Source organism: Catharus ustulatus, chromosome 2, assembly GCF_009819885.2.
Source record: "Catharus ustulatus isolate bCatUst1 chromosome 2, bCatUst1.pri.v2, whole genome shotgun sequence".
NCBI classification, from domain to species: domain Eukaryota; kingdom Metazoa; phylum Chordata; class Aves; order Passeriformes; family Turdidae; genus Catharus; species Catharus ustulatus.
In genome coordinates this window covers 60,966,933-60,980,453 of record NC_046222.1, presented here as the reverse complement: position 1 = coordinate 60,980,453, position 13,521 = coordinate 60,966,933, and the positions used below count along the sequence as shown (strand labels likewise).

Sequence of the window (13,521 nt, the reverse complement as noted above, 5' to 3'; positions counted from 1 at the left end):
GTTGTATATAAAAAGTCTGACTGCTAAGAGAATTTTAACCAGCATGCTTTCAATACCTGTAATGAAACTGGCTTTATTTTTAGTGCCATGAGAATACTAAAAAGTGGAAGGATTTTTCGGAGGAAGTACTGAATTTAAAGCAAATCAGATGAAACAGTGATTTTAGCAATCACCATTATATCAATGTAAATTCTATCTTTTCTAAAGCAAGAGAGCAACTTCTGAAGTAAACCTGTAAAGAGAAAAAGTGATGCCAATCATTTTTTTGAAGAGAGCTCAATAAGGATTTTTAACATTTTTCTTACTATTTTACTATTTTTAAAAATGCAGCTTCTATCTGCAAAGGCATTGATAATGTTAGAACAGATTAAATCATATCCAGGGAGATGAGAGAATGAAAATGAATTAAACTGAAAATGAAGAAAGGAGGAGAATTTCATTCAGTCTATTAAGAATGCTTTTCCCTTCAGAATTATTTAACTACAAATTTTTATTTTTTTTTTTGGACAGGAGGTGTAACTCAGATACCTACTAGATATTTGATAAAAACTCAATGTAATCTAATATACCACTGGATTTCTTTCACAGAAAGACAAGGAAAAGTCAAGGTGACAATTGTGAGGTTCCCAGAAAGAGGCACATGGCACACAGCCTTCCCCCAGTCTCCCAAACTTTTGATTCTTCCTAAATGGACAGGCCTACTGAATTAGCTCAAAGCTGAATCTAGCTTCACTTCCTGTGAAATAAGGGTCAAAGATGCTTAGCAACAGGCAAAGCAGGTAACTGAGTAATCTCATAAGTCATAGAATCATAGAATGTTTTGGCTTGGAATGGACCTTAAGGATCATTGAGTTCCAACACCCTGCCATGGGCAGGGACATTTTCCACTAGACCAGGGTGCCCAAAGCTTCAACCTGGCCTTGAACACTTCCAGGGATGGAGCATCCTCAGCTTCTCTGGGCAACCTGTGCCAGTGTCTCACCACTCTCATGGTTAGTTTCTTCCTGATATCTAATCTAAACTGGTCCCCATTCAGTTCAAAGCCATTCCTGCTTGTTCATGTTCATGCTGGGCACTAGGAGGAATTTTTTCACTGGAAGGATGGTTAGCCATTGGAACAGGCTGCCCAGGGCAGTGGTGAAGGCACCATCCCTGGAAGTGTTTAAGAAATGACTGGACATGGCACTTAGAGCTATGGTTTAGTTGGCATGGTGGTATTCATCCAAAGGGCAGACTCAAATGATCCTGGAGGTCTTTTCCAACCTTACTGATTCTATGATTCTATGTCAAGTAATCTGGCCAGGGGGCTCCATGATAAAAATCCTCCTCCCACTGCTCCCCCACAGGCACACAAGAGACTGATTCATAGACTCTGAGGGGGACCTGGTTTCAGAGTCCACTGAGTCCATTAATTCATTAGTAAAATGGACTCATGGCCAAATGGTGGAGTGCTCAGTAACCAGCCATGGGGGACTTCTCATTACACTGCGTGTGTAACCTATGAACTTTTATACTGGGACACTTCCACCACCTTGTGAGTTTTACTTTTTAGATATCAAATTAATTTTTGAATATGGAATTTTTATTCACCTGTAGGTACTTTTGTCAGTGTTGTCAAGGCATACTGCATTAAATAGTCTGAAAACTCAGTAAGAGGTAGGCAAAGTTTACAGTGCATGGAGAAGAGAGTCAGAGGAGGTAATTGCAGCTTTGGTGTAGTCTAAAAAGGCACCAACAGCCCAACAGGGATATCTCTAGGGCCTCCATTTTCCTTAAACATGAGGATCAACATCTGTAAACCTCAGTCTAAAAAGGTGATTTGGGAGGAAACGAAACAGAGATGAATGGAAAGTCAGGGGGCAGTGTCACATATATCTAAGCTGTGGTGATGCCTGGAAGTAAAGTAGATGTCAAACCACAAACACGGACTTATCCAAAACCCTTGAAAACAGCCCATACGTTATGCACAAACTCAAATCTAGAAAAATCAAGTAAATTAATAATAATAATAATAAAAAAAGGATGTGGACATTTTTCTCTCTTTATCCCTTAAATAACTGAAGAAGCACCATACTAAGGCTAAGACTCCCTGTAGCACTTAAATCAGGTGCTGTAAATTTGTGGTGTGACTGCAGTAATACACTTTATTTCACAGATTATCCTGGCACAAGTACCTTGATCAGGTAATTAATTCACGTGCTGAGCAATTGACCCAAATTTTTGGGGGTAATCTGCTCAGTAATCTCCTAAATACCTCCAGGCACAAATTTGTAGCAGGGATTTCAATGCCTTTTCGTCTTCAGTAGCTGGGCCATAAGATGAAATGTTCTGGTCACAGTAATCCTCATTAATAAGAAAGTATTTTCTACTGAGATCCACTAAGACAGTGTGTATATGTGTTTCAGGTGAGCGCACTTGAAGCCAATTTTATTTCTTTTTCATTCTCCATAACATTGATTGCTGGCATTTTTATCCAAGTTCTTCCCTTATGTTACATCTGTATCAATGCTGTACACAGTAAGTGGGATTAATCTACTCTGAACAAGGCACATAGAAAGTGGGACATCTGGCTCAGAACTAGACCCCCTGTGAATCCTTTACGGGCAGCAGAGAAAAAATGGAATATCCAAGGGATGATTCATCTCATTGGAAGAGCACCACGAGGTCAGTTTGATGACTCATTCTGTGGAGATTCTTATTTTTCTCTTCTGACTGCAAAGAAAGCCCAGAATGGCCAGCTCCAAGTTGACATCTGACCTAGTTCAAGAGAGAGGACTGCCACATTACATTTTTAAAACACGGTAATATTTATGTCAAATGGCCACACAGCTGCAGCATTACACTAGACTTTTGGATCCTTACTGCAGAAGAGCACAAGTGAGTTTTTTGTCATTCTGCAGAAGTTAATAGGCCACACACACCTATTTTGGACATCCTGTATTCTCAAACTCTTCTTCATAAAACAACTGACATATTGTAACCAATTATCCAGGACTGTGGAACAACAATGGAAAAAGATGCATGAAAAACATTCCTCAGATCAATTCAAATACAGCTCAATTCAAATTTCCTCGAAAAAGGGAAACTCATTTCAGAATCTCCACTCTTACCAATTTTAGGCATATACATGTGCAAACGAAAAACATCATCCATCTGTCTGCAGCAAGTTTGCAAGAAATTTTAATAAGACATATTAATGCTAATAATGGCCAGTGTTTATGATGTTTATAAAATAAACAATGGAGAACATCTGGAGAGTTTGTAAAACTTGTTCTTATAAAATTCACAGTGTATCACCTTTCCTTGAGGCTGCTTTTGGCTGACTTTGTTCTCCTAGGCCAGATCTGTCAGAAATTTTCTTCTTCCAGGCACTGCTGTTACTGTGGCACTAGGAAACTCACATTTTGAAGCCAGAGCTATTTCTGTTTTTGTAAGTTCAGCATTCAGCACATTACAGGAGAAAAACAGATAGCCAAAACTGCAAATTTCCACCTGAAACTACAGGGATCTCTATTTCCAAGTGACAGATGTTCTCCAACAGTTGGTGACAAATGGGCTAATTTAGACTGATTTAACTAAAGTTCAGCCTGCTGACAACGGGGGACTTTTTTAATGCAGCTGAAGAAGGCATTTCTGAATGCTAGAGTTGGCTGTGGCATACAAAACTAGAGAGGCCCTGGTGTGAACTGAACAGCACGCCATGCGTGGTGCCTGCATCTCTGTGCCTCACACTGCCTTTTAGATGCTGAGACACAAGACAATATTGCCTAGCAAACTACCAAGGGAATTAGCTGGTCTTTTAAATTTACTCTGAACATTTGTCCACAGAAATCAAATGTCTTTGGCCCAGAATCTTTGCTTCTAAGTTCTGGCATCTAAACCCTTAAATTAGGATATATGCCCTATATATGGTGAATTGGTCTTCTGAGATGCTGAACTCTCCATCACTTGTGCAGGAACCTTTAGTGACTGCTCTGCTAGGTCAGACAAGTCCATCCAAGCTTATGCCTTCAACTCTAACTTTTAAAGGATGTCCACTGAGGGACCAGAAATAAATTGCACAAAAACCTCTAGGACTTAGGACTTTTTTTTTTTTTTTAAATATCAGGTTTAGGAGTACGATTCAGAAATTAAAATGTAACAACTTCACTGTCCTCTATCTGGTAAATTATCTTGGGTTTTGCTCTCACCTGGCATATGAGAGCTGGCTCCAGGCTTCACCTTTCTGAGTATCATATGCCCCTTCCTTGAGGAACCATGAGTAGACATGTTAAAAAGCACCAACAAATAAATCAGTTCTCTTTCTCCGATTTTCCTCATATCTTTCTCCTCTCCTCTCCTCTCCTCTCCTCTCCTCTCCTCTCCTCTCCTCTCCTCTCCTCTCCTCTCCTCTCCTCTCCTCTCCTCTCCTCTCCTCTCCTCTCCTCTCCTCTCCTCTCCTCTCCTCTCCTCTCCTCTCCTCTCCTCTCCTCTCCTCTCCTCTCCTCTCCTCTCCTCTCCTCTCCTCTCCTCTCCTCTCCTCTCATTCCTCTCCTCTCCTCTCTCTAAAATATAAAGCCTAAAAATGTTGTGCTCTATTCTGTAATTAGCTAGCTGCCACACATAGGCTGTATATCCCTTCTCTCAAAAAGCCCATGATCTTTTCTTAGAGCAGTGAGGCTTCTGTCTTGTCCATTCTTGAAGTGTTATGTCTACACAACGGCAGACATTGTGAATAGAGCACGTCTTCATCTATTAATAAAAAAAACTGCTGAAACTTTGCTCACCTTGAATAATAAGTTCTTAGGAATGGTCCTTGATCCTCCAAACTGCCATAGAGTATGGAATAGGATGTGAAGTAGAGCATGACTGCATTGCAACTACTTACCCCCAAACAAGCAAAATGATAAAACCACTACCACCACCACCACCATCACTACAACACTGACAAAAAGGGAGCTACTTACATTGAGTGAGGATCCCTGTTAAGGCATTTTTGAAACTCTCCTTGGCTTGCTCCATCTCTTGCTCGTGAGCTGCCTTCTCGTTCATGAGCCGGCGGACGTGGCTGTTGGCCGACTGCACCATGGAATAGAACTGGTTGGCAGAGCGACGATTCACCTCGCCCCGCTCAATCCAGGTGAGCAGCACCGTGATGGCCTCGGAAAACTTGCTATCATCTAGAACAATCAAAGCACGGGTTTCAAACTGCAGGCATAAATATCCTGCTGAGAACACATTTTCTGCTCCATGTCACATTAAAATCACCATAAATCCTGCTTGCAGTATATCATTTTGGGCAACTTTCGTGTCCTTTGTTCTATCAGATGTAAGAAGCCAATACAGCCGTGTGAAACTACATAAATCTTCCTTCAAGTCTTGTCTTCTTCTCATTTTAATAGCTCTCTCACAACAAAAAGCGGCCTCCCCCGCTTCCCTGTGGCCTGACTCTTCACTTTCATAATGTCTCCCTTAAGCCATTCAGTAATATGGAATGACCTTACAGCAGGAGTGAGGAGACCTCTATGATACTGGACTCACTGAGGAAATGAAATGTGTCTGTGTTAATCTGCTCAGTCAAAAGCTCAGTCTTGGAGCTTAGGCTCAGCCGCACTTCTGTCAACAGATTTCACTAACATCATGTTGTTAATTAAGGAACAATACTGAGGCTGAACAATTCCTCCTCAAAACACTGATTAATTACAAGGAACTGCTTTGAACAGATGATGTGCCTGCATTCATTCTGTATTATTTGTTTTGTACTCTTTGCTTTATGTTTCACATTATGTATATATTTTTAAAAGATTCCAGATGAATCCAGGAAAACACCTGGATTACAGCTTCATGTTTACCACTCAGGTAACTAATGTTGATTTTCTTTGCAGATAGATTGCCAAAACTGAAGCCTAGATTTTGTACACTCCCTCCCCAGGTAATCTTCTTTCCTCTGACAGTGCTCTCAACTTCCTCAGGAGACTCTAAGCGCAGCACCCATTACACTTCAGGCTTCATCAGGATTAAGAGGAAACATTTCTTTCTAAGTCCCATTTAGACTGAACTGCAAGAAAATATTATTACAACAGTGTCTTCCTGTGGAACCACTTTTGTGCAATTTGATATAATTTTTTTTCACCAGGATTTTATTCTATAAAACTTCAATTTCCCAACAACTCATTTTAAACATCTCATCTAGTGCTTTTTGGTGATATTTCTTTATATATATTTTAGAAGGTATGGATACCTTTCTGTAGGAGAAGATATAGGTTATAGCAGGAAAATACATTGTAGTCATAACCAACAGACACTTAAAACAAAAATTGGAAAATACTAAACCCAGTCAACTGTGTTAGAGGATACAGAAACATGTGACACAGCTTGTACATGTACAAAAAGTAATGAAATGCTAATTGTTAAGTGATGATTTTGGCTTTTATTCTGAATCAATATCCACTTCTCTAAAAGGCAAGTAGCCTAAAATACAGAGGACTAGTGACATGCTGTGTGCCCAGAGCCTCTGAGGGAGAGATTTTTGCACTGCCTGATCTTTTAACACCTTTTTAACTGAAACATGTTTTCAGCTACAGCAATAAGATTCGCTCTCCACAACTGAATAGGCATGTTCACCCAAGATCCCTCAAGAAAAAACTGGAAAATAACACATAACACCCTAGCACATACAATGGTGTATCTGTTGTAAAACACTAACATGTGATTCATTATCACCATTCATTAATTTTCGCTGGGCAGAAAGAGTCAGATGGGCATCCTTTCATTTCATAATTGTCCCCTTGGATTAGCCCCCACTTCAGAGCTCTGCTGGATACATATGCAGCAGGAATGTATTAAGTGGCTCTGACGAGAGAGGGGGGCTGAATATAGACCCCAGAAAAGCAAAATGTAAACAAGACACATGCAAAGCCACTTCACTGCAAGAAAACACAAGGATAAGGCTCTCCGGATGACTTGGGCAAAATCTCCAGCCTGCTGAATTGCATGAGAACTGAATGTCAAAGATGCAATGCAGCCAAGAACTCATCCCTGGAACACAATGTTTATTATAATTACACTAGTAAATAAGAATAACTTGTACTGGTTCTGGCCATGTTAGTCTGTTTCCATGCATGAGGAAAATCAGCAGAACAGGAATATCCTCCCTTTTCCTTGCATTAGCTTCTCCCCAGTACTCATTTGTGTGATGTTTTGCCGTAAGAGTCTCTAGGAAATGAAAACACCCTCCCCTCATTTTGTTTTTATCAGGCACAGTGGGTGTCTGTAAGGGATGTTCGTAAACATATCATCCCTCTGCCACATGGATCCTACCCATTTAAAAGGACATGCTGAAAGTGTGTTTTTATCATACTGTAATTCCAGGGAGCTGCTGCTCCCACTGCAGAGGTCTGTGGGACTGTTGCGGTTAATTCACAGCTCTGTATGAGCAGGAAAAAATCCTTTCATTGGTAAACATCAGCATCTTCATTGATTACATAATTAGAAGTTACATTCAAAAATGCTAGAGGGTAAAATATGCATAACAGGAGCACATTACTTAATAAAATAATTTCTCTACAGTTTTAAAATTTATTTCACCTTAATTTCTAACTTCTATATTCTTGAGCTCACTCAGTGACTGGTACAAGGTAACTCATCATGAATCCATTTTTTTCATCCAGAATACAGTGATTTTTTCTGACCAATGAGAGATTACCTTAGAAAATCAGATTCTTACATGAGATTGCTCATGTCTTTCTTTGTTAGTCGATAAATAGTAGAAAAAATGCAGCAATGGAATCTAATTTAAACAGAGCATGAGCTGCCTTATGATTGCAGCCGTTCATTAAAAAAAATAAAACAAAACTCCTAATTCTCTTCAAAATTATTCCCTCATGGTAGGATGCACATAATTATACACTGTTTAAAAACACACTCTTCAAATAAATTCCTTTATATAAGACATGTTCCCATATGTAATTGTTCTTTTAAAATAAACATGCGGCAAATTATTTCTTACTCTTAGAGCTTTTTCCTCCTCCAAGTCACAGCATATTCTAAGCTAATAAGGCAGGCTTTATCAGTTCTGTTTTTGTTATCTGTTTAACAGTAAGGTGAACTGTGCTCCAGAAATGCTTGCTTCCCTCAACTGGCTGCAAAGGGAGCCTGGGTTGGCCTGTTCCCTTATGGATGTCTTTGCAGCAGGCACATGTTTGGGAGTAATCCCAACTATTCCACAAGCACACCTGCTGCAAGCACCCACCCAGCACCTGCATCCCTGTGTGTCCCCATAAAGGGCAGCTCTAACACAAGCTCTGACAATGTCATGTCACTTGAAGATTACCCATCCATTGAGGATGCCTTGCTGGGTCTCTGTCAATAGAGATTTCCAGGTGCTGCCAGACTCAATCACAGGGCTCTAGAGATAAGATATTTCAAATTCCTCCTATAACAACTGAAGATATTTGACATTTAAATCCTAGCTCGCAACTTAGACGAGATGAAATATAAAGAAAAGAAAATGCCTCCCTAGAGCTGCCCAGAAAATTGTTAACAGGAATATTTCTATGAAAAAAGGGAATAATTGTTGACAAAAGTTTTGCATTTTTGTGATTGTGATTTAACCACCTCTAAGCAAACCCAACTGGAATAAACGTTTAATTGAAAAAGCTATGACAACAACTGTTACAAAATGGTATCCTGGGAAAAGGTGTTGGAAACAGAGGTTTTACTTTCAGCTTATGGAATTTCCCTGGTGTAACACAGGGCAGAATTCAGCTCAGAGTATCCTCAAATGTGACTATTTATCTCTCAGTGTTTAGCACCTCCATAAATTTATTTCACAACTTGGGTCTTAGCCATTAGAAAGGATATAGATTAATCCATCACTCTGAAGCCAGGCATTCAAACACTTTTATTTCTATAATTTTTACATTTATATATATATTGCAAATAAAGCTAACTTGATATTTCTGTGTTTCAAGAGCAGCATTGCTTGCTGAACTTCTAGCTGGGACAAGATCAAACACTAGGCTACAGATTTAGCCTTGCTATTATCTTTTCAACCCTGGTCTTTCTCAGATGTTTGAAAAGTATCTGAGATATTTCACATAATATTTGGAATCTCTCTAAATCACAGCAAACCTTCTACATTGTCCTAAGGGGTATGGTGTTTTCCAGTCACCATACACTATCTCTGGTCCCTGATCTTGCTTTCCTAAAGCAACCTCCCAGGCTTGCAAGGACATGCTGAAAAGACAGAGCTGTTGGTCTCTACTCCAGTAAACCTGGAAAGTTTCTGTGCTGTTTGCCTGTTTTGGGATGCATTAGTGATCTCATTGTTCTCTGGCCCCTCTGTAAGATGTGAAGGAGCAGGTATACCTTTATGCCTAGTTCTGTCCTGACCAGCAGAAACCTAATTAACAAAAACCCCTTGAAGGTGTTCTTGTGAGCACTGAGCATGACTGTGCTGCAGGACAGGCAGAGAGAGGACAAGAGTGGTGGGATACATCCCTCCTATTTTGATTAACAGCTTCTGACTAACAGCCTGTCCTCTGCCAGCTGTAGCAGTGCCATGGGAAGATGTTCCCTGCCTCATCCCCATGCTCAGCACCACCCCTTTGCTCGTGGTTACCCTGCCCTCAGTCTGCCTGGAGCAGCTCAGACTCCAGTTCCAGTTTGCCAAACTGGGCCCAGTTCAGCTGTAACAGGAAGGTGGCACAGTTCCGTTCGGGATGCAAACTTCTTCATTATGCATAACTGCAGCCGGGGGAGGATGTATGGCCAAGGTTACTCCTAATCTGACTTCTGACTTTATAATTTATTAAACTGTAACTAAGATTTCTAAACTGCAAGGACTGAATTCAGCACAAAAAGGAATAAACCTTAGGAGGTGACTGCTGTGGATGAATCAGGTCAGAGAAGAGGTTTACTAACCTCTCTCATCAGCAGGCTCAGCCCAGCTCCCCTGTGCATCAGGAACAATTTGCTTCCCAGCACACACCACTCACTTCTAGTGCCAAAATGACAACCTATTTTTCTCTTGGCTTAAGAGCTTCTTCTGTACAGAGTGCCTGCCAGTGACCTAGAAACACAACTCTTCAGTCTACTACCCTCACCTTCTTTTTTTTTCCTGCTCAAATCCCTTATATAATTTTGCTATGCATCACACACATCAGTCTAGTACTTTTGGGATTAATAACATTTTTAACCCAGTGGCATTGCATAACAAGTAAGAATCAAGAAATACAAATTCTTACTGCCAAAGGGTTCTTTTAAAGAATGATTAATAACCACCTTACTATTTTTAAATAGCCTTAACTTCATACTATAACCAAGAAACTTTTCCAGTTATGTAACAAATGTCTAGCTGACACTAGATTTGATAAAAATACACCTATATGTTCACTAAAAGATATATTAAAAAGTAGTTTCTCCCCCCTGTATAATCAAACTCTTTCTTTCTTTCAAATTAAATCACACAAGATTCTTCCAGGGGTGGGTGTTTCATGTCAGACTCAGAAATCCATTATCTTCTCCTGCTGATGCCATTATTTCCAAAGAAAAGTAATTATGAGGGTATCGAGTTTCCTCTCTATTTCTCAAAATCACACCACAAACTTTCAGAGCAGTGAGCTGCCATTTCCCAGCTCTTAGTAATTAACTTGAGTCATTTTGCAGTGTGGTACATTTAATCCAGTGGGCTTATATTAAAACCTCCAAATCTGAATTGATACAATGCAGCTGAAGTGAGGGAGGATGCTGTTAACAATGCAGTAAGCAGTGGGTGTACCTCCTGTAGGCTTTGGGAGGGAGGTGCCCAGGGAATTGGGTTATCAGGCTGCTGATAGCTGAACCCACCTTATGCTCTTCTGCCAGCAGACAAAAGTGCCCTAGCACCGTGCCTGCTCACAGCCCCTGTGCGAGGCTCTCGGAGCCAGATGTATTGTGCCACAGCAGATGTCAGCAGCATATGGAAGAGGGAAGGAGAAAATTATAAACTAAAACCAGGAAGGGTGAGCGAACAGATTTGATGCTTAAGCATTGAAACATGTCTGTTTTAGGGCTCTGTCCTGATACACCACTAATAAAAAAAAAAGTGCTAAAAAAAGGTCCAGACCCTCAGCATTTAAACCTGGCATTCACTGGATTTGTTCATAGGATCTCACTTTGCCTCCCCTTCTGACGTAGCTCCGCACTGAATTTGATCCTTTCTGGGTGAGACTTGCCTCTCTGCATAACTGCACTCTTTCTGCAGTGCTCCACCAGTCTGGCTCCCAAGTGCAGGGTGATAATGAAAGCAGCGTATTTTTCTTCTTAGTGAAATATCCTATCTCCCAAGCAATTAAATGTTGTTTATATTTTAAACGATGTGCAAGAGTTGAGATTGTCAGGCTTGATTTTACCTGAGTCTTGTGCAAGGCACATCCCTGGTTAGTTCATTCTACTGTAACTGCCATCTATTTATTTGAATTTCCAATCTGTGCTCTCTTCAGGGGATAATGCAGTGCCTGGCAAAGAAGCAGCTTCTCAATTTTTAAATTATATTTCTTAAAATGAAAACCATATGAATAACTTCCCCGTGCTCATAAAGAAACACTATATTAAAAAGGGAGGTAAATTCCAGGGTATTGTATATAACTCAGATATTTATGTCTACTTTGCTCAAAATATTTTAAAAAACAGATATTCAGATACAGGGAGATGTTTTTGTTAGGTGATAGAACTATTTAGCTACCCGCAGCAAGTAAGACAGATGTAGCATTTTAAAGGATCTTATTTGCAAGAAGTGATTTCTGAAGATGATACCATTAGGTACAGATATGCTTGAATTAAGAAAACCATAATGTTCAAAATTCTGCTTTGAAACACAAATGTCATAAACAGAGATTAAAATGTTTTGTTCCAATGCACCTGACAGAGCAGCATTTCACTTAAAAGGTTCAGCCTATCTCCAGTTGTGTCATGTTCTGGGCACCACATGACTTAACTGTTTATGACGCACCCAGGAAAACAGATGTCAGAGCATGCAAATTTGAACCTAAATATCTACCGACACATTTCACTGTGCAGTAATAACACATCTGATTTAACACTGAGGAATTAAAATATCAGACACACACAAATGCTGCAATGAACCAGAAGAAGTGAAAGTAGTGTAATAGCAGAAGACACAATATTCTACTGGTTTTGTCAAAACAAGAACTCAGGATCTATTTTCAAGGGCTGTTTAAGGAGGCAAATAACATTTACACTTCACTGTAAATTACTCTGGATTCCCAGAATTCACATCTGTGAATTTATTGAGGTATTTCCTCAAGGAAACACAGATGAGAAGGAGCTCACGCTCTTCACGTTACTCATCTTGTTGGAATGCTGGAGCACATTTCATTCTGATAATCAGGGCTCAGGCTAATGACATGAATGGTGCAGGAAAAAAAATGTCCATACTGCCAAGGAGAGCATTAAGAAGGACTTCATTTGCAGGAGTACTGAAGTTCTTAATAAATTAAAAAGAAAAGGAAAAAGGCAAAAGGGAAAGGGAGATACCCATAAACAAACACTGTTTGCCACACACTGAATTGGAAAGTGGTGAAAAATTGCACTGGTCCATGGTTTGGTATGTTTCTTTAATTTCTGCAATAAGTAAATGTTCAAACCAAGTTCTTTGCAGGTATGAAGGGATTAAGGCTAGTCCTCAGGGGATGGAGAGTATGTAATAAACCCTCATGTATATGAGGCCTCAAACACAAGAGGATTCCCAGCCCCAGTCACCAGGCACTGAACAACCGGTTCCTCTGCTCTGTGAAGCTCCACACCAGTAAAGACTATCCGGCTGCAAATTTACAATGAACTTCTGTTTCCAGCTGGCACAAAAGCTCCTCTGTACTCTCTCACCCACAGTCACTGCTGTACCAGGTGACTTCAGCACACCAGGAATAGGAATATGCTGACAACACTGGGGCAAGAGCTTCCAGACAAGTCTGTTACACAAAACCAACAATTTTTTAGTCTTATGCTGCAGTTTGCAGAAGGTGAAAAAAAGATATTGTTACCTCTGTTACAGACCCAGTAAATATCTAGACCACATTAGGGGTGTGGCTGATAAGCCTACTTCATCTCTGCTTACCATAAGATTTCCTTGCTGTCAGGAAATTTCCAAGGTTATTTTAACAACAAAAGTTGCTTGGATTCAGACCAAGTTATCTACATCTGTGGTTGCAAAGGAGTATCTTGGGTTGAGATATGCTTAGATATTTTGGCACGCCTTTTAGCTAGTGCTGCTCTATGAACTTCTGGAGGCACTGCAGGAGCTGAAACCTGCATATTGGGCACCTGCAGTTCTGTCTCACAAGCTGGCAGCAGAGCTCAGGAGTCTTTTGAAGTGGGCACCACAGCAAGGTCATGACTTCCCTTAAGAAAACAACTGCAGAGCATCTGCTGAAGAACCAGTCTTAAAAGTTAAATCCTGCCAAGTCCAGATATATTGGGATCCTTCTTTACTTTAGGATGAATTGCCCAGGCTTTTGCAGCAGTGCAAATGTGGTGATAACA

At 40.2% G+C, this 13,521-nt stretch overlaps 1 protein-coding gene across 8 annotated transcripts in view; it reads right to left on the bottom strand.

Moving 5' to 3' along the window:
* Window positions 1-13,521, bottom strand: part of ENOX1 (ecto-NOX disulfide-thiol exchanger 1) — a 362,795-nt gene that overhangs the window by 76,229 nt on the left and 273,045 nt on the right. For all 8 annotated transcript variants that reach the window (XM_033051505.1, XM_033051506.1, XM_033051498.1 and 5 more), the window contains one exon: window positions 4,947-5,159. In XM_033051505.1, the coding sequence (XP_032907396.1) occupies window positions 4,947-5,159 (213 nt within the window). The remainder of the gene's footprint in view (window positions 1-4,946; window positions 5,160-13,521) is intronic.